The sequence below is a fragment of the Siphateles boraxobius genome, unplaced genomic scaffold, assembly GCF_051911475.1.
Source record: "Siphateles boraxobius isolate OS27281-9 unplaced genomic scaffold, OSU_SipBor_1 12, whole genome shotgun sequence".
Classification (NCBI taxonomy): Eukaryota; Metazoa; Chordata; class Actinopteri; order Cypriniformes; family Leuciscidae; genus Siphateles; species Siphateles boraxobius.
Window position 1 is genome coordinate 23,854,454 of NW_027508722.1, and position 21,719 is coordinate 23,876,172.

The following is a 21,719-nucleotide window of genomic DNA, read 5'->3' on the forward strand; positions in this document are numbered from 1 at the left end:
CCGCACCACGTTTTGACTTTGAAACGTGCAGTTCTCATGTTTTAATCAACGATGTCAAAGCCTTTTTGAATATATTTGTGACAGGCAGTGTTGATATTGTGAACCAATGTATGGGAAACACTGTAATATAATTTGACAGCTATCAATTATAGTTTAACCTATCCATCTTTACCATCACGCTTAGTAACACTATACAGCTGTGCCCTCACCACAGTGAAAAGGGACCCTCTCAAACAGTGTCGCGCCGTGCGGCATTCCCAGCATTGTTTAAGCGACATACTGTATTGCACTATATTAAAAATTCCTATCAAAACAAAAATAAACACCGGTATTCGTTATGAACCGGTATACCCCCCAGCACTAGCTTGGATTAAAACAATATAAAAGCAGTGTTCTCTACATGTTTTCTTACATATCCGAGAATCCCCCGCATTAACCCCATCAATGCCGCAGCAAATTGCAAGTATCACAACTATTCACAGTTTGACTGCGCCGCTACACTATAAACATATCAAACGATCTGTAACAGACAAAGCAATAGTGATACAGAGTTGCCAACTTTTGAGTTTTGCTTGGAGTGATATTTGTTGGAGGGGAGGGGAGGGGAGGGGGGGGGGTATGGGGTTTGAAGACGGGGAGGGGGGGGGTATGGGGTTGAACTGACGCGCTACAGCGATCTGTCACATTTAAAAGCGCCAAACCACACATCTGACCGCTGAGAATTTGTTCAAAATCAAAAGTAACCTTCTCTGTCTAGTCCAGGGTTCTCCAACCTTTTTTCATTTGAGAGCTACTTTTTAAAAAAGATAGTTGCCGAGAGCTACTCATGTAATACAATACTTTAATCTCTTAAATAATGTCTCATAACTCTCATATTAACAACTATCTAAACTGTTTCAGACCTAAAAGAGTTTTTGTAGGCCCATATATGTCACCCTTAAATTTCAGAGAAAAGAACCGAATCAGAGATACATTTTTTTAAAGAAAATTGTACTTTGCATATTATACTGTAAAAACAAAACATAATTATAGTTGATTTTATAGTGCATCTTAACTAGAGATGAAATGGCATGGAAATTTCATTTCATGATTACAGTGACCAAAATGATCACGGTTATCACAGAATCCTGTTCAAAAAGTACTAATACTACACAATAAAATCAATTCACCAAGTTTTATGTCGAAAACCAGCAAATAACAAATATAATTGGCATTAATATGCACTTTTTGTTTACATAAACATTAAAATAACAACATTAAAAATGATGGCCAGATTTTAAAGGACTACTGGACATGTTATCTACTAGTATGTAGCCTACAAGTTCAAATAAAGTTTTGACAAAAAAGATTTATAAAAAGAAACCTTGCATATTTCAGCCTTTTAATCATTTTTATAAAAAGAATGCGTCAAAAAATAAATTACTGACGTTTACAATGCACATTAGCTTATCTTTTATTATTAATAGTAAAATTCGGTCAGATTTTCCCGTGGCGTCTGTCGTTGCTATGCAACCATGTACTACGCTCTCCACAATAACAAAGAAGTTTTAGTAGCTAATGCATTTTTTCATCTCACTGCGCCTGGAAAAAATGAGCGCGTCTTTTCAATTATAAGCTTCCTACATTTGAAATAACGAACTTGAGCGGGCAAAAGACGCGATATGTGAACGGCCCCTTGGCGAGCTACTTCCAATCAGGCCAAGAGCTACTGGTAGCTCGCGAGGGACGTGTTGGAGACCCCTGTCGGTGTCAGTGTCCTCTTTGTCCGTGATTTTTCTCTGCGTGAGAAAATGCAGTGGTCCAATCAGTAGTTAAGAGCCTGAACTTGCTTATAGTAATTTGGAAATAAGTGCACATGAGTGAAAAAAAAATACAGCACAGAATAATGTCTAATTTAGCGTGAGATTTCTTTGTTGAGCGTGAGACCGTGAGATTGAGGCTGAATGTGTGAGTGTCACCCAGATGCGTGAGAGTTGGCAACCCTGGTGATACATGGTAAAAACACTGTTACTCACACTTGTGTGTTGTGTTGCGACATTGCTGTCTGATCCAATATAGTTGTCACAGCATCATCTTTTATTTTCAGTTTAATTCTTGGAGATGGGGAGGAGGTCATTTAACCCTCAGACTGCAAGTATAAGCAATAGAAATAGTGCTACTCTGTGTTTTTTATCATATTGCTGTTGTCACCGTTTTAATTCTTCATGCCTAATGTCTTCCTTTAACAATTGTAAATTGGTACTCATATGGCTTACAGCTTTATTCTATTACAGGAGAGCAAGACTTTTTAAAACTTCCTGGATTACAGTGTTTACTATGTTTTATCCCTTTACTCAACTGAGGAAATGCAGGGTTTCCACCTGGAGGCAAATGAGATTGGCAGCGAGCATTAATCATGGTCTTACACTTAAGGCCATTTACTGTCAGTACATTATCCTCATCCGGCGTTTGTGTGTGCCGAGAGAGCGTGCGCACTGGAGACTCTTTTTGTCTATGATTAGTTTCCTTCCTGTTCAGGGAATTTTCTGGCAGTGATGGAGTACTCTTATCATTATTTTTAATTACATTTTTTAACTTTTAAACTTCTGTTTTTATATATAGATCCAGCAGAATCAGTTCACAGATTTTTTTTATGAAGTATTTTTGTTTCCTTGAAATGCTGTGCATAAAAAATACTTTGATCAAAGTTGTACAATTACAAGATTACCAATGATACCTTGTCGATTTACTGTAGGGAAAAGATACACGTCTCTGAAGGGGGCCAGTTGATTTATTGTAAAAGCATAATGGGCTTGAACCAGCAATGGCTTACTGTATTTGACTTGAGTCTTTCAGGATTGATGTCTCTCATTCTGATTAGAGCTGCAGGATCAAAATCCTCAGGACTAACAAAGGCTCATCTCATACTTCTGCCCATGATTCAGCCTTCATTTTTCCTGTGTGTAGGATGGTTGTATATAGTAACTATATAGCTGTGTAGAGATTTTCTACATTAAAGCTCTAAAAGTAAAATTTATGTTAAGTCTCCATCTCATCTCTCTCGAGTTACACGCTGATAGTTTTCCCATTCTTTGCTCCTGCTTCTCTGGACTCCTTGCTTACTTTTTAAGTTTCTTAGACCAAATCTAACTGAACTCTATCTGTTAGCCCCATTGGAGTCAGATGCTATTTTGGGAAGTAACTAAAACAGCAGGGTTACTAACATAACTAAAAAAAATGTTTAGCATATTCTTTAGTTTAGTAGTTGCATACATTATATAAACTATATGGTTCTATCACGTAGCATCTTCTATCTGATTTAGCAAATAGCAAATTGGTTGGTTCAAAAATTTGGTTCTTGTAGGTTGCGCATTAATGTTGCCAGAATTCTCTGTGCTGTAATTTGTCTTCCATTTGCTAGCAAAATAATTATTCAATGCAATACTGCTGCTTATCACTATATTGAAGAGCTCTTTGGAATACTTTTTTTGTTTGATACCTGCCAAACTATAATTGACCCTTCGTCCCTGGCAAACATCAGTTTGACATCAGTCTCTTTCTTCACACATAATACAATAATTCCAGCTCAAATCAATATTTCATGTATATTTATTTAGGAAATACTTCAACCGAAAAGAAAACTGTGCTTTTAGAGCATTTTATTGTGTCTTTGAAACTGATGTTGACAAGCTTCAAGCTACTCGGCTATCAAAGTTCTAAAATCAGTTTCCCCATCACTACTCGGATATTACTTTTTTTTTTTTTTAAATCTCACTAGCTTATTGTTATGGCCCTTTATTGAATAATTGTGTGAATAAAGCAGCTTGGTGGAGAGCTACATGGTTTGTTCCAGTCCTCTCTTCATTCAATCTCCAGCAGATTACACACATTCTCACACTCATAGCTGCTCCATTCCCATGAGCTTTAGAAGATCTTACTGATTTAAGGGCCTGTTACTCTCTGCTCTCTAGTACAAACAGCAGCCCTGTTCAGATACGCTCACATACACAATCAGTTTAACCCTTATGCTCTCACAGGGCACCCACTTCTCTCATTCCACTTTATCTCTGGGGATGGTTAGCAGGAGCATAGCCTCAGGTGAGTAATGCCACGATTTCCGTTAGGAAAGCCGATCTCTTTCCCCCTAGAGCTCAGGGTCTCTGTGTCCATCTGGTTTAGTTTTCCCGCTGGAGTCACCAGAAGAGTCATCCACTTTGCCAGGCCCTCAGAGAGGGGGAAAAGCTCTCAAACGACAACCCAAAGAGCAGCTGTTAACAGGAAGCCTTTGGACTAATTGTGTTTAGCTTGCATTGCCTAGTTAGCTAGCTTGATCTCTGATAAAATTCAGTTTATTTTGACTTCTTTATTGTCCTGCAACACCCTGTTTTTTGTTGTTAAATCAAATGGATAACCATATCTGTGCTGTCCAATATTATCATATTTTATTTATTTTGAATTATTATTTTTTTTTTCATTTGTTCAGCATCTGTCTGAATTGCTCATTTTTATATAAATATGTTTTATATGTCCGTGTTTATATAAAAATATGTCCTCCTATGGCAGATTATCTGTGAATTGAAATAAATATGATCAGTATTCTAAATAACTATAAATTGATTTTTATATATATATATATATATATATATATATATATAAAATTGGTATATATTAATATTATAAAACTGTAATAGTTTAAGAAGGAATTTAAACTCACTTATAAATTAAAATAATTGAAATAAAGTGGATACAATGAAATATCTAGTTTGGCTTAATAAAGACCATAAAGTATATAGTGCCTATATATATATATATATATATGTGTGTGTGTATATATATATATATATATATATATATATATATATATATATATATATATATATATATATATATATAATCATGCATCCGTGTATTTTATCTGCAGCTAGTGCTGGCTGGTCATTACATGTGAATAATTTGAGACGTTTTTTTTGGTTGTGCTGGTCAGATATTTGGTGGCAGTTTGTCAGTGGTTTTCTGAAAGATTTTTTTAGACATAAAGACTGATTTCTTATGGGATTTGTGTTAACAGTTTTTTGTAATGTGTCATGGAAGGTGGCTTTTTTCCTTCTCTCTGTGCACATGAGTTTTAAGCCTGTCTCCCATCGGATCCATACTCCCGTTACCGTCTTTGTTTGTCACTATGTCTCTGCTTCTAATAGGGTTTGTGTTCCACTCTTATCTGATTTATGTGCACACAAAGCAGCAGACACTACACAAATGACCTTTTACAGAGGTCCTAAGAGGGCCACGGACGCACACAGACACAGCAGTCGACACTAAAGGAATGATCTCAAGTCCCAGTAGACGGACAGCCACACACACCCTGAAGCTTTTAACGCAGCATACTGGTATCTATGACCGTGTAATGCAGAGAAACATGATCCGTGACTGCTGAACCACAGTACCCCTGTTTATACCAAATCTTATGCTTCTCTTGCTGCTCACACACCCACTCACAAGGTGATTAATGGGTGTATTGATGCTGTTGACTGTGTTGGACACAAAGATGTTGGTGTCCCTCTTTGAACGCTTTCACTTTTACCTCTCCTCTTAAAGCTGCTTTCAAGCTCTCTGCTTTGATTTGAAGTGATGAGATTCACATCCCTTATTTCCTTCCATCCTGCTCAGGTCTCTCTGGAGGCCCTTTGTATCTTAAATATGGGATGTTAACCTTCTTCTTGTCCCTTCCTTCCTTATTCTACTCATCAGACCACATTCTGTCTCAGCTCTGATGAGGTTAACATCCTCATCTCTTTACTGATCCCTTGGTCCTCCTCTCCTTCCTGTCCACCCTTCAGGGGCCTGATCCCTTCTTATACGCACAAACCACCACAACTGGCCCTTAGCTCACAAAGATGTTTTCTTCCAGTTTCCAATTCGACCCCCTGCTTGGAGCAAAATACTTTTGTAAATGATGGCGCTACAAAACTGTGGAAGTTCATGGCTCTTTTCCAAAACATGAGCTGCTTATGGAGAAAGTATTTTGAGGCATCATGTCTATGCCTATGAAGATTGACACGAAGATTTCATCTATCCTTCACAGAGAAGGCAATCTCATGATGCAGACTCAGATGTGCTCGGTAAAAAGTAAAAACTAAAAAAGCAAGCTGGTGTGCAAAGTAAGAAAAATGTTAATTGACAATATTTGTAATTCCTTAAATTTATTACATTTTTATTCAAAAATTATTTATTTTTAATTCGTGCTGGGCAACGATTAATCGCATCCAAAATAAAAGTTTGTGTTTGCATAATATATGTGTGTGTACGGTGTATAATTATTTAGTATATATAAATACACCCACATGTATTATATATAAAATATTGATATTTAATCATATAAATTATCTGTGTGTGTGTGTATATATATATATATATATATATATATATATTATATAGTATATATATATATATATATATATATATATATTATATAGTATAAAGCCCTGCAATGGTGGTAAAGTCATCTGGTGCACCCCAGTGCTCTGTCATCCTCTGCTAATTTACTGACTCCATGCCCCCAAACACAAACACTCGCCTTATTTTTGTGAGTCCCACAGGAGCTCACCTCACTCTAGCAGTCATGATTCTGTAAAGCACTGCTCTGCTGCCGCAACAAGCTCTCGATCTTTTGTACCGCCACACAGGACCACCGTGTTCTCACAGCATTAGCACGACAGTGAATGTGAGCCGAAACCAATACAGGCTCTGATTTCTACCAGCCTGAAAGACTTCAATCATCATATTCTTACATGTCTTCTATGAAAGGATGGCACTGTGGGATATACACTAACATATGTGAAAGAACAGAATAGGAAGGAAGGAAAATAATATAGCTTAATAGAATCTGGTCTCATCAGACACTACGTGTGTTTCCAGTTTCATCAGACAGTTGTCTCTCTTAGGCATTGTGCTGCCTGACATATCATTAATCATTCCTTTAGTGGGATCTGATCTATTACACATGCTTCTGCTTTGTTGTACCACACTTACGCACACATAGAAACGCACACACAATCCATACCAGCGGATGGTAATTTTCTGTATATTATGAGGGTACGCAGCATTTATGTCATCTGCCGCTGTCAACACTGAAGCATTTTAAAGTCTGTGGATTCTGATTGGCTGTCAAGTGACATTGTTGGAATAACTTCCAGAATGACATTCTCTGTCTTTATCATTGTAATTGTGGTGTTGACTCTGCTGTTCTCATAGGATTAAAATGATTAATTAAACTTTATAATTGTCATTATGGTTAACGTTTTTGGTGTGAACAGGTCTTTACAATCATTCATATGCCATCATCGGTCTTGCCTTGGTTTTAATCTCTATCAAGGCTCTACATGGCTGTATAGCAAAACGTACACACACTATTTCGTACCCAAGGGCCTCGTAATACATGCAGGGCCTCACATCTCTCTTAACCCACAACAATGACCTCTTTAGTGGCCTCTCACTAACACTGATGCCTGTATAGGGAATACTTCACCAACAAAAGACATGTACACAATGAGAGAACGACAAGGAGATGGGCAGATAGTGTTAAATGTAGAAACGTAAAGACCTTGGCTTCAAGAGGGAGACGCCAGAGGGAGTACAAGAGTGGATGTGATAGTCTAGTCTCTGACCCAGCCAGCTGTGATATATCGGGTGTCTAAACCGCTGCTGTCTGATGCTGGTGACATTTCTGTGTAGTAGAGAACTTCAGAGGAGCGATCTACCTGTAGTTTGAGTTAAAATGGTCTGGTTGCATTAAGTGGTAATGTGACTAATGTAACAGTGTAATTGTTGGCGCTGCTTTGATGTTGGTTAAACACAGTGCTTGTTGTTTGTAGTTTGACTACAACCTTTGCATCTGACCCAGACTCTCTCTGAGATGCCAATCTTTCCTTCAAGGCTAATCTTATTTGGTTGAAAGTTTCACTGACAACTTGGGGTCTTTTACAAAACATGGTCGGTTTCTGAGTTAGGATTGTGTTGTCTGAAGGGGCATTCACACCGATTTAAATTGCAGCAGGTTACTAAGTTGCTGTACTGTTTGTTGCTAGTCAACTGTTGGTTGCTGTTACATGATCCTTTAGAAATCATTCTAATATGCAAAAAAAAATTATAATAATGTAAAAGTCTTTACTGTCGATCTTGATCATTTTAATGCATCCTTGCTAAAAAATAAAAACTTAGTGTTAAGAATTTCTTAATTTTTTTTTACTTATTTTGAACGGAAGTATATAATGTCCTTTTTACTTGCATATGAAAGCAATTTTCTCTTAGCTATTTATTTATTAAAATTAGGGATGCACCAATACCGATACCGGGATCAAAACTGCACCCTCGTACTCATAAAAATGCTCCGATACCATGCAGCGTGTGTACAGTGTTTGTGTCCAGACAAAGAAACACAGACAAAAAAAGAGTATAATGGGAATAAAAGAGAAGACTGTCTATGAAGTAAATGTGTCTAATTAGTGGAATATTAAAGTGAGCTGTGCTGCGCAAGCTGATACGCGAAAATGCGCAGTGGATTGAGTGCGCAGCAGCATAGACACGCGAGCTTGAGCACATCCCTTTTTCATAGACATCAGTGGAAAGTTTGTAGTTCAGACAGATGTCAGTGGCAAAGAAAGTAAAACAAGGCATGTATTTTTTAACTGACAAAGGTAGAGAGAGAGAGGGCACTTCTGTTGCATGGTCTTCATTGCTGATCGTTCACTCAGCACACGTGTTATTTGAATTAAAACTAAATCATATGCAAGTTAAACATGAACTCTTATGTGATTTATGTATAATGAGTGGTTCCCTACATTATTAAAGGAAGTTTGCAGGTCAAGAAGTTTCATGAACGCAAACATCTGAAGTGCGCGCCGCGAAAATCACATCTCAGTGTTTGCTACACTAATGCTGAATTCAGTTCTTTCACGTATTGCGCATGAATGGACGAATTCACATAAAATTATGTAAAAACGGCCTACTTGGCGAGTATCCTAGTAAACTTAGTCGGTTATATCTCAATTGAACGTAGACCGTATATTCGAATGGGTATATTCTTGCATTCGGTCTTAAAGGGACAGCAGCCTAATAAACCTGCTGCTGTGTTTTAATGTTAATTATTATCATACAAAGAAATCACTCACTGCTCTTGACTGAATAACATTTGTAATTTTATGAAGATCCATCCATATTTAATTTATGCAGTGTTGTAGGCTATATGTTTTTTATTCTTGATTTTAGAAGAGTCATTATACCAACAACTAGCAATTGTCTTCTCCAATTTGGACACTGTGAGGTGAGCGACACTTTAAAAATCCCATTGGTAGTTGCTTTATTGTGTTGCTGCTCATTTGGATAAAGTTGAACTATGCTCAACTTAGGGCACCTAAAATTGCACACTGTGATGTGAAAATTAATGATCAGTGTCAACGCGTCCCTTAATTCCTACTACAGTTAAATTGAGAAATGAATTTGAGGGCCAGATGGAATCAGCTTGAAACTGATCTGAATTTAACCTTTGGATTTTTATCTTGCTGGAGCTGTAATGTATCAGATGGCCTGGGGTTTGTGTGGATGACAGGAGTGTAAAAAAACCTCATGTTCGGCCTAATGAACAAACTCACATCACCTTTTAAGGTTAAACACAGACAGTTTTTATTCCAAACTTTCTAAAAACAGAGTTGAGCACGCTATTGACATTTTCTCTTATCACTCATCCACATAGGCCTATGACTTTTTAATCATAGATTTGATACTTTTATTTAATCAAATTACTTAGAGTTGAGGATAAGGTCTTTTTTTTACGTTATTTCTCTTCAGCCTTTATAAGCGAAGTACTTTATTCTTCACATTTGCAAAAGAAAACACTGCCCATAAAAGCTGTTAAAGTGATTCTGTGTTGTGCGTTCATGAGAGATTCATGTAGTCTCATGGATATTTCTGAAGCTCAGTCATCTGCATCTATTGGCTTTTCTCTCTCTTGTGTGAGAGAATTTCTGATCTCCATCTATGGCCTCTGACTGTTGCCGTCTCCAGAGTGTGTGTGCATGTTTTTGGGTCTCAGGAAAATAATGAAAGCCAGACTCAGGGTTCTTTTATACGAGACTCTGCCTTACAGATATGTTGAATAATTACGCTCGCTGAGCCTTTTTTAAAAACAGGCGTATATTATATAACCGTATCGAAGTGCACAGAGTGCGATTAGGAATCTTTGCTGATGCCCTGACAGAAACGCTCAAGGCATTTGGCCTGAAAACACCTATGTGACTTTACAGTGCTCCTTTACTATGTGTAATTTAGGCTTTATTTTCTTTGTGTCCCTGAAACCCAAAACCATCTAGAAAAGCAGGTCCATGTTGAGCATCCCACTTCTGTGTGGCTCCATACAGTATATCTGTCTGGGTTAGATCACTTATCGTCCAGAACCATCCTTCCTTGAGCTGAAGTCTTTGCCCAACTTGCAGCTCTGTAATTCCCCTCTATTATAGTGTGTGTGTGCGCACGAGACGGAGGAACGCTGACTCAGCAGGGTTGATTACAGGCCTGGTTGCGTTGTTGTGAAGCCAGCGGAACAGCATGTTGTTTTTGTCACCAGGGGTCAGACTTTATGACAAGACATGCACTCATTTGCTATTAGAATGGAGCCTCAGAGCGTGTTTGTGTGTGAGAAAAGTGAGGTGAAGGGTTTATTTGCACAAATAAGTGTCATAACAGATATACTTGATGTCAGTGCACACTGCACACACATACACTGCTACCTATACCAATGACGGAAATAAGCCGATCTTATTTTATCCTTTCCCTGACCATATGACAAGGGGGGTCGGACTGGGGGTAAAACCAGTACTGATTACCAGGGCCCCAAGGGGAGAGAGGGACCTTGAAAAGTCTGGAATATAATTTATTTTACCTGGATATTTTCATGTCCTAATTCAATTTCCTAATGAATGTCAGAAGAAATGTAAAGTTAGTGTATACATTTTGTATACAAAAAAGTAAAGACTATCTAATGGTGTATTCACACCAGGAAAGTCCGATAGTTCACTTGCTTTGGTCCGGACCAAATAAAAATTTTTTTTATTTTTTTGGTACGGTTCGCTTTCACACTGCTCTTTTTGCAAGTGAACCAAAATTTGTAAACAAAACCAAACGTGTGTCGTGCCGACGCGGTGTCATTGGTTGTTGCGTTAAATCTTACCCAGATACAATAGTGCTATTTTCTGATTGGCTAACAACACCAGAGGAGACGTGCTTGATTCCTGCCGGTTCCACAGTGAGAGCGGCGCGGCCAGAGTTTTGGGCGCTGCGGCATATTAAATATATTACAAATAGTTTTTCAGCGTGAGAAATACAATGTGTGGTGGGAGAGTGTGACAAAAGACCGAAATGAGTGACTGTCAAGCTCAATGTGTGACACTTGAGAGCCCTGTCACTCATTCATTCCATTCCAATGATGCACACATGACGCGCAGAAAGACGCGCAACAGTATCGTGTGGCCAGACAGCGCGCCGGAATGGAATGTAGTAGGCTACAACAGATCACTTTCCCATAACGCAACTCCGACTACGGAAGCCTGTTAACTCAAAGGCGCAGTGCTTTCTTGCAATTGGGTCGGTTCATGTTCACACCGTAAACTAACCGTACCAGAGTTCGTTTGAACCGTACCGAGACCACCTCTTCAGCTGGGTCTCAACACAAACTAGAGCACAAACTAGAACACAAAATCTCTTGTGCTAAACTGCTTGAAAATCTCCACGATCGTTGGTGCTAAAAAAAGAACTGAGACAACACATTGAAAGAGCAGAACATACACTTTCAGATGATAATTTGGTTATACATGTAATCTGAGGTAAAGGCTAAAGAAATAAACTGTACACTAACAATGCTGTTTGCTTAGTTTTGCAAAGCTTAAGTTTGTTGCCCAACCCTATTTGTTTAACCGCGAGAGGCGTCTTCTCTCACCTAAGCTTACACTACTCCTACATCCTATGTCCTACGTCAGGTCAGAGGTCACTCTTCCACTGGAAGTAGACTCGTGGATGGCAGTTACCGGAAGCCAGTGATTTTATATTTTGTGAAGTTATAAATAGGGACATTTACAAAAACATGCTTACAAAAACGTATCGCTTTGCTTGGCTTACTATACACTCTCATTATAAAGATTGACAGAGCCAGGATATTTTTTTAATGTAACTCCGATTGTGTTTTGCTGAAAGAAGAAAGTAATATACACCTAGCTGAGCTACACTGCTGAGCTACGTGCTACTGATATAAGTTAAAATGAACAAATCATTACTTGAGGAATGAGGGTTTATAACTCCACATGGCCTCAGGCAAGGGCTCTGAAAGTTTAATTTTATTCTGACTATCTGCCATTCGACTGTGGAAAGGTGTCTAGTTTGACTGTGTGGAGTACTAGCTCAAATTGTAGTATTAAAGCAAACAGTATACAGCTGCAACTTCTCTTTGTCATCTACTTTTTCAGTCCTTTGTACCTTCTTTTTCTTTAGCATTTAATCTCTTCGGTTGCTCTGTCCCTCTGTCTTAGTGTGACTGCGAGCTGTATATTTTCTCTGTGAAATAAGAGGAGATATTTGTGAGTTTTGCACTGAAAGCATACTGTGAAAGTACACAGCCTGTGTTTATGTTCATTCTTCCATGACCGTGTTTGTATGTTCATTGCTAATGTTTGTTCTCTTTGATTGCAGTAAAACACTTAATATTTTACTAAACTGTTAGATTTTCGTAATAAAATGTGAGTGGGTGTTGCCTGTGCAAAACTTGATTGTGGGTGATTGCCAATATATTCTGGGTCCAATGTGCAAAAATTGTATATACTGTATATAGGCTACTTGTATGTTCCATACTGTTTAATAAAAAAATTAAATTTCCCACCCTCAGATTCAATTAATTTTTTTTCCAAAATGTTGTTTTCCCATTTACATTTTTTCTTGATTTAGTGGTTTAATAAAAAATGTATAATTAAAAATATCTAATTAATTGAATTTTTAAAACTTATTTAACATTTATTTATTAAAATTTAAGCATTAATCAGGTACTTTCCCAAACTCCATGTCTGTTTGTATTTTTCTGGATTCTGTGTTTTGTGATTTAGTACAAATTTGTCATCAAAACTGTTAAACAAATGAATTGGTTAAACTTTAACAGTTTAATCAAGACCACAATGTAATCGAATGAAAATACAACAATTCATTTATTAAAAAACATTAAATGTTTTGTATTTGTAGACGAAACCGTGCCTCTCATTCACTCAGAACATGCAGACTTACACACAATTAAACAGTCTTTTGCAGTTTATTAATTACAGACACTACTTCATATTACCATTGGAATTTTTTCTCCACATTCAAAGAGTATTGATGAATTCCCATGCAGTGTTTTGATAACTTGACCTGGTTCTGACCATCAGTCAGCATGAGAACTAGTTAACCCCATAATCCCCTGCCTCCCCTTCTAATAATGGGAATCAGAAAGTGTGTGAGTGAAAGACAGATGACGAGAGTAAATGGGTTCAAAACAGGGGTCAGATTAAGTTTGCATCTCTCAAGTTCTGTTCCACATTGGCAGCTACCTTATTACTCACCATCCTAACTGAAATGGCACTGATTTAAAAAAAATTTGGTCACTTAGTGGTTAAAGAAAAAAAGTTTAAATAGTACATTTTTCAGTAGTTGGATATATTTTATCGATACTTTGTAGTGCATGATTTTGCATATGCATTGCATGTCTACGGTAGTTCTGAATATTGATTCCTATATGAGGCTAAATGACACTGTGATTGTTATTGGAACGTACAGATGGTAAACTCTGTGAACTGTTTTAGCTGTACGTAATTCAGCTGTGCATGCTGACTCTGCACATTCCAGCTTGAGTCGTTTTTTACATGCGCACACACACACACACACACACACACACACACACACACACACACACAGATGTGTTTTGTTGTCCCAAGAACAAACACACATGGATCTTGGTTTGTTTTCTATTAATCAGCAAAATCCGTAGTCTGTTTGTGAGTTGTGTGCATGTGGGAGAGGGTTAGAAGATTGTTTTCATTTAAAGATCTGTAATTTTGCCATTTATGAGTTTATCTCCTGATCATGTACACACTCCCAAAACATAATCACACACTCAGTCACTTCGCAAATCTCACACAAACAAAATGATGCAAGTACAGTTCATGTAAACATTTTCAGATTTTTACTGTCATATTTCAGCAAGGGCCCTTAATGCATTGCATCATCGGTTCATGCCTCCCGGTTCCTCAAAGAGAATTGTCACACTCAGAATGGCCAAATGAACTCAACGCTCCCTCATCCACTCATGAACAGGAAATCAACTTATGAACAGCTTATCTTTGTCTCTACACATTAAACTTGGAATAAGAGTATTTTTACATCGCAAAAATGCCTCCCATAGCACAACACTCATTTCGATTTCATATTTCCTTCTCTCTCTAGGAGATGGCTTTGGTTGCCCCCGAGTCCCAATCGGAGCAGGCCAGACGAGTATTCCAGACCTTTGATCCGGAAGGTAAAATTATTCAAAACTAAGCATTTCGTTTGTCTGCGCGAATATGGCCGTGTGTCCACTAAAGCGTTTTTAGCAAGCTGAAAATGCCTTGATGTGAGTGGGTAAATATCATTGGTCTTAAAAAGTGGATGGGTCTTGTCCCACCCACATACAATGGTTCCTGAAAATGAGAATGTTACCTTTTAATAATTGATATAATTGTAAAAATAATAGTAATATAATTTTTTTGGCAGATGGCAATCTAGCGAACATATATATATATATATATATATATATATCATTTGTGAACACACGGCCTAAGAGACTACAGGAACTCAAAATGTCAACTCAACCCCAGCAGCTGAGTCAACTTGTCATTCTTTTAGAGGAAGATGAGCTGTAGCTTCACAAAATAGAGCAAGTTTATTATCTCTGCAGCTTATCAGATCCAAAAATCCAATACTTACCGTGTTTGTTTATATTTTACTGTTACTGAGGTTGGGGGAGCAGAGAATGGGAAATGGAAAGGAAAAGGAAAAGGGCAAATTTGATCTGATGCTAAGGCGTTATTTCAGCGGAGTAAAAGAGCAGTGACAGAATTCTACAAGTGTAAGGGAGTGAGAGCATATATGGGGATCAGATATGCAAGTCGGTGGCTACATTTTTAGGTTTATAAGGTTAAGCCCTCCACTCTTTTGATGACTCTCCCACAGTATCTCTTTACACAAAGCCAGATATCAGTCATAATGACAAGAATGCACATCCGCAGACTCCCTCACATCGACCAACATATGGTTTCACAGCCAAACCTTAACATAGAAAGTACAAACAAAACCATACATTTCACACAATTGATCTTTGACAGAGATCCTGGCATATTAACTGAATTACAAAAATGCATTTCTGATACAGTGATATTATATTATAACAAAAAAAAAAATGTTTTACCTCTCAGGTTCTCACCAAGCAGAAACTCTTTTTTGTTTGTTTTTTATTCACTGCCCTTAAAAAGGTTTGGGGTCAGTAAGATTTTTAAATGTTTCTGAAAGTAGTATCCTGCGCTCACCAAGGCTACATTTATTTGATCAAAAATATTGTGAAAATTTATATTTTAAAATGTTTTCTATGTTAATATACTTTAAAGTGTAATTTTGTTTCCTGACATGGCAAAGCTAGATTTTCAGTAGTCATTACTCTAGTCTTTAGTGTCACATGATCATTCAGATATGTTTGTAATATGCTGATTGTCTCCTTAAGAAACATTTCCTATCTTTATCAATGTTGAAAACAGTTGTGCTGCTTAATATTTTTATGGAAGCCGTGACCTAGCCGAATGAAGTATTAATTAAAAATAAAATCTTACTCAAATTTTTTGATCTTTATATTATCCCAAAATGTCTATAGTTTCCCCCAGATTAACAAATATTAACATAACAAACCCACTGATTACTTTCTCTCTAGTAATGATTGCAGACTAAATGTCTGCAAATATGTCCTATATATGATAAATGACCAGCAGTGATTTATCTGTTAACAGTTCTGCTGAGGATTTTTCGGGAGGAAGGTCTCACATGATGATTTATCATTTAAGATAGTCGTTGTGCTCAGATGACAAAGTCAGCAGTCTAGCTTTATGAACAAACCCCTGATGCTCCCTTAGTCATATGTAGTGCATCATATCTTTGCCTGTATATCCTGTTAGTGTTGGGGGGTTCTTTAGTTTTTTTTCTAGAGTCTGTTGCCTGAAGTTTTTTTTGTCTCTGATATTTATTGCTCTTGTAATAAACCTCCTGATGATAATATAGAGAATAGCTCGAGAGGGTGTTTGATGGAATAAAGGAGAACCTGGAGTCGAGATCGCCCTCTGCACTGTCTCATGTCAGGTAGAAGAGTTTTGTGTGTGTTTATATATCACTGAATGTGTCAGAGTGAGAACGCAAGTCGTCTTCCAAAGTTTTGATTTAAAGAATCTAATTTACAACACACACTCAAAGTGTCATCAAGAACAAGATTAGATGTTCTTGCTTGGCATATTTTTGCCTTTTGGCGTCGTAAACAACATTCCTGTTCCTCGCGTTAATAAGAACAATAATGTCTGTCTGTGTGTGTGTGTGCGTGCGTGTGATGAGAAAGAGCCCGTGTATTTCAGCTCAGTTTCAGTTACTACACTTTGGATGTGTTTATACGAGCACTAAACACAGAAATGAGATCTTTTACACGCATTTCATTTGTCTTAAGGAGAAAAAACACTTGCATAATTTCTCAAGCATCTCACAGTGTAGAAGTGTAGTGACATTCTGTAGCATAGTGTTATGCTTGCTAAAATGCCAAAACAACATGAAATCAAAATGAACCTCGTTTACTTTTCTAATAAATGTCCCTTGTCTTATAATACATTATTATTCAGTGCATTTCATTTCTAAAGAATAATTTATGAAACTTGTGCATCAAAATGAATCCACTGTACTACATTATTTCCCACTGAATATTCTATTTCTCTCAGAAATACATCACATTGTAAGTAAAGTTTTGTGAATACCTTTATGGCAATAATATAGACATTGTTTTAGCCACAGTACTATTTAATGCACTGTTCAAAATGCCTGACTGTATCTAATTACAGATATTTATTGTTCTTAATCTAGTCACTGCAGGAAAGTTGAAGGATTTTATAGTGAACGGAAAAGAGTTTAGCATACCAGCTGCTCTGCAAACATCCTGTCTGACACTTGGAGACCAGAGAGGAGGAATAACAACATACAGCACACATCCATCTATTTATCAGCTATTGTCTGGGCATGTTTGTGCACATATGTGTGCGTGGTCGGCAGATTAGAGAGATGAAACTCATGTTTAATGTTGGGTATAAGACAAAGGGAGACTGTGTGGGTGGTGATCAAGACTCTTAGAAGCTCTAACCATCTGCCTCTTTCCTCTTTCTCCACATCTTCAGATAATGGGTTCATTCCAGACACGCTGCTTGAAGATGTTATGAAAGCCTTGGATCTCGTCTCCGAGCCAGACTAGTAAGTTTATATGTGTGTTTAAATTAGTGAATATGAAGTTTTTGATTATAAAACAGATCATTACAGTCCTGGGCTGTGAAAGATCAGTACATTGTTCCAGCAGTGCTAAAATACACAATATAGTAACTGTCATTATCTTAAAATAATTTGTTAATATAATTAGATAGATAGATAGATAGATAGATAGATAGATAGATAGATAGATAGATAGATAGATAGATAGATAGATAGATAGATAGATAGATAGATAGATAGATAGATAGATAGATTGATTGATTGATTGATTGATTGATTGATTGATTGATCGATCGATTGATACTGGAGTAATGGCTGCTGAATATTCAACTTTGTCATCACAGGAACAAATTAAATTTTTAAATATACTAAAATAGAAAGCCTTGATAAACATAAGAAACTTCTTTAAAAACTCTTAAAAATCTTACCAGCTACAAACCTTTAAACAGTAGTGTGTATGTATATTTTTTTATTTACAGTAAACATTTTTAAAGCAATAAACAACTGTAATTTACAATTATAGCACATCATCTTGTATTTTATTGCTTAATTCACATGTGACATTTGTGTCATAATGTGATGTGAACAGATTTGTTCATGTTAAAACACCTATGTCCCTCTCTTTACGCAACTTGTGTTCACATGCCACTCAAACAGACTCATGTAGAGCAGAGAAGAGAATTAGAGAGTAATGTTAATTTAAATGGGGCTTTGGATGAAGAAAGGGTCCTTCATCTAAAGCCCCATTTAAATCCACTCACCAGAGCTCTTTGAAACCTTCACCTCTTAAACAGCTTCCCAGTGAAATCTGATTGAAATCTGATTGATCAACCTTTGACAGCTTTAAAGACAACTTCAGCCTTTCAAAGGGGTTGTTACATGAATGTTAAATTGACAGAATAAATTTTAGGTCATGTGTTTGTTTTTACACAGCACCCTGTGTAATGAAGTGTCAATGAAGTCAGAACACTGCTTTGGCCCCTTCTGAATCCACATACAACATAATCAGCATTTTGGCAAATGATTATTATTGTTTCAATTTTTATGTGTAAGTTAAAGTGACCTGTGATCGCATGAGAAAGCATTTATCATCCTCTTATTACTAAGTTTGTGTGGGAAAGCATTAGTAATGTTATCAGTCTCGCTGTATGACTTTAAAAGGAAAAGTCTACCCTGTTTTAACATCACTGAGATTGTTTTAGTCAGATTCCAAGCATTACTCACTGTTATATGTTTAGAATCTGAACATAATTCATGATTATAGCTAATTTTGACTACAGCCTCAGACAACACATTTTACTGGCCAAGGATGCCAATTAGCAATACATGCACAATAACTTATATCTCTCTCTCTCTCTCTCTCTCTCTCTCTCTCTCTCTCTCTCTCTCTCTCTCTCTCTCTCTCTCTCTCTCTCTCTCTCTCTCTCTCTCTCTCTCTCTCTCTCTCTCTCTCTCTCTCTCTCTCTCTCTCTCTCTCTCTCAGTGTGAATCTGATGAAGAGTAAGCTGGATCCAGAGGGATTGGGTATTATTCTGTTGGGACAGTTTCTGCTGGAGTTCTTTCCTGATCAGGTATTACATGTACTGTCTCTCTTTCATGATGAATGTTAAAATATGTTTACAACATTTGACCAAAATAGCACCTTGTGGTGCCATCCCAAAGAGGCATAAAATCACTTTCACGGACCTTTACCTTGACCTACAAAGAGAGGCTTACACATGCCATTGACATGCTAGACTACTGAATTATCCCTAGCATTAAACAACAATTAAAATATTTTTACCACTGTAATATATGTAACCAGTGTTGTGGTAATTTTCACGCATTTAAAATGGGTCATAACATTGATACTCGAGAAGTCAAAGTAAATACACTAGAAAACTGCGCTCTTTCAAGGACGTGCATTTAGTGCTTGGATGCCTCTTTAACTTAAACTGAACTGAATGTATGTAGCAAACTGTTAGCTGAAATATCCACAAAATAACACTAAAAGAGAGATGGACAGAGAAAAGTTAAAGTTGTGTATCTGTCATTGTGTATCATTATGTTACAGAATTGATTAATTATAGTCAATTAGTTCTCTTTCATCTCGTCGTCTCACACAAAATTGTCAAAAGGCCTGTCTTGGTAAGTATCCTAGTAAATCTAGTCGGTTAAGTCTTAAAGGTCCCATTTTATGCCCCTTTTCACAAGATGTAAACTAAGTCTCTGATGTCCCCAGAGTGTGTATGTGAAGTTTTAGCTCAAAATACCCAACAGATCATTTTTTACAGCATGTTTAAATTGTCATTTTTTTGGTGCTCAGAAAAACGCGCTGTTTTAGTGTGTGCCCTTTAAATGCAAATGAGCACGGCACAGAGGGCGGAGCTTCAGGAGCTCGCGCTCAGTCTCAGGACAATTTCATCTCACAGAATGATGATAATAATATCAGAAACTCTCAGTAACAGTGTTCATTTCGACCCGGAGTCGGACAATAATGCCTACAGAGTCAGAGTGCTGTATAGAGATGGTACAGGTATAGTTTAGTAGTTTAATTCCGGTTATAACGTATTTGTCATCTGCTTGTGAATTAATGTGAATTAATACATCCAGCCAGACAACACCTAATGTTACAACGCTGGGAGACATTCTCGTCAGTGCAGCAGCTGTGAACTCGATCAGGGCGGGTCTATGTTAGAACGGCAGTCTGTCAACACTCGTGGGCGGGGCCTGTACTTAGTGACGTCGCTAAAACAGCATTCTGAAAACAGGTCGTTGGGAGACACTGCTGATGATTTATGGGGATTAATAAAAAAGGAGTGAGTGGATTTTTATCACTATTGGGTGGTTGTGTACACACACTGCCAACACACATTTATGTCCAAACAGCATGCAAAAGTGAATTTTGCATAATATGGGACCTTTTAAGTGAACGTAAACAGTCAAGAAAGACAATGGATGTGTAACAGTATCAGTATTTTGGATCCGGGCATTGTCTTAAAATGACAACAGCCTAATATTCCTGCTGCTGTCTGTTTTTAATGTTAATCAAACTATAAAAGACTCACTGAAAAAAAAAACTCACTGCTCTTGACTGGATAACTTTTGTAACTTTAATAAGGATTAATCTATACAGGACATCATTTATACAGTGAAGACTACCAGCCAGTGCTTTTTACATTTAATTACTTTATTCAATTTCTGTACCTAATCAGTATCTAACTACTGTTAGATTTGCGTGAAAAGCCCTCTTTATTTCATTTGTATCTTTGTTCTGTTTAGGGGGCAAACAATTTTTGTGGGAAACAATTAGACTCGTCGATTAAGTGATGCTTCTACTAGTTAACTTGGAAATACTAATCGTTTACTTTTTTCTTTTTCTTGGTTTGCTTTATATTTTTAGAAAGGCTACGTTTAAAATGCCATCATGTTAATGTTTCATTTTTAAAATTAATATATTATTTTGAAAAGTGAATGGAAAACAAAATCATTTCATTTTACCTCTGATTTTGTGTGCGTTGGTTTTTCCCTGTGGCTCTCGCTGCAGGTTTAGAGAAATGTCCACTCAGAAAATGAGCAAGATTAGGGAGTATTTTCAAAGTCACACAAAACTTTTCCATCATGTGAAACTAGCATATAACAATTAAGCTTGCTTATAGGCTTGTTATACTACTGGTTATGAGGGACAATAAATATGGAATGAAATATTATATCAGATTAAAGGAGAAACCTTATGAATGAAACTTACTTTACACTTGAACAGTTGCTATGTTATCATCCTTACGAAGAGAATAAGCTCAAAATAATGTATAGTTGTCAGTACAACTCAAGCTTTTCTTCCGATTTTACTGCCCATCATGTGTACAGATACTTTTCATACACAAGAAGCGCGTTCAAACCCGGGCACGTAAGTGGTAGCGAACAACAATACCTTAACGCGCTGACTTATGTGGATTAACTTTAATTAATCATAATGCAAGGCAAGCACATCGCATTTATCTGACCTATTTTTAGCAGCATTCAGTATGGGATTTGACTGTCCATAGATTAAGTAGTCTATTTCAAATGGATCGCGTATACAGACTGTCTCCAGGGGGTTGGGGGAGGTTTAGACTAGTCAAAAATTTCTGTTTAAACGTTTATGAAATTAAATACACCCA

At 37.1% G+C, this 21,719-nt stretch overlaps 1 protein-coding gene across 1 annotated transcript in view; it reads left to right on the plus strand.

Moving 5' to 3' along the window:
- Positions 1-21,719, plus strand: part of mindy3 (MINDY lysine 48 deubiquitinase 3) — a 40,137-nt gene that overhangs the window by 11,755 nt on the left and 6,663 nt on the right. Inside the window, exons 11-13 of the mRNA XM_077214139.1 lie at positions 14,488-14,560; positions 17,493-17,565; positions 19,064-19,151. Coding sequence (XP_077070254.1) covers positions 14,488-14,560; positions 17,493-17,565; positions 19,064-19,151 — 234 coding nt within the window. The remainder of the gene's footprint in view (positions 1-14,487; positions 14,561-17,492; positions 17,566-19,063; positions 19,152-21,719) is intronic.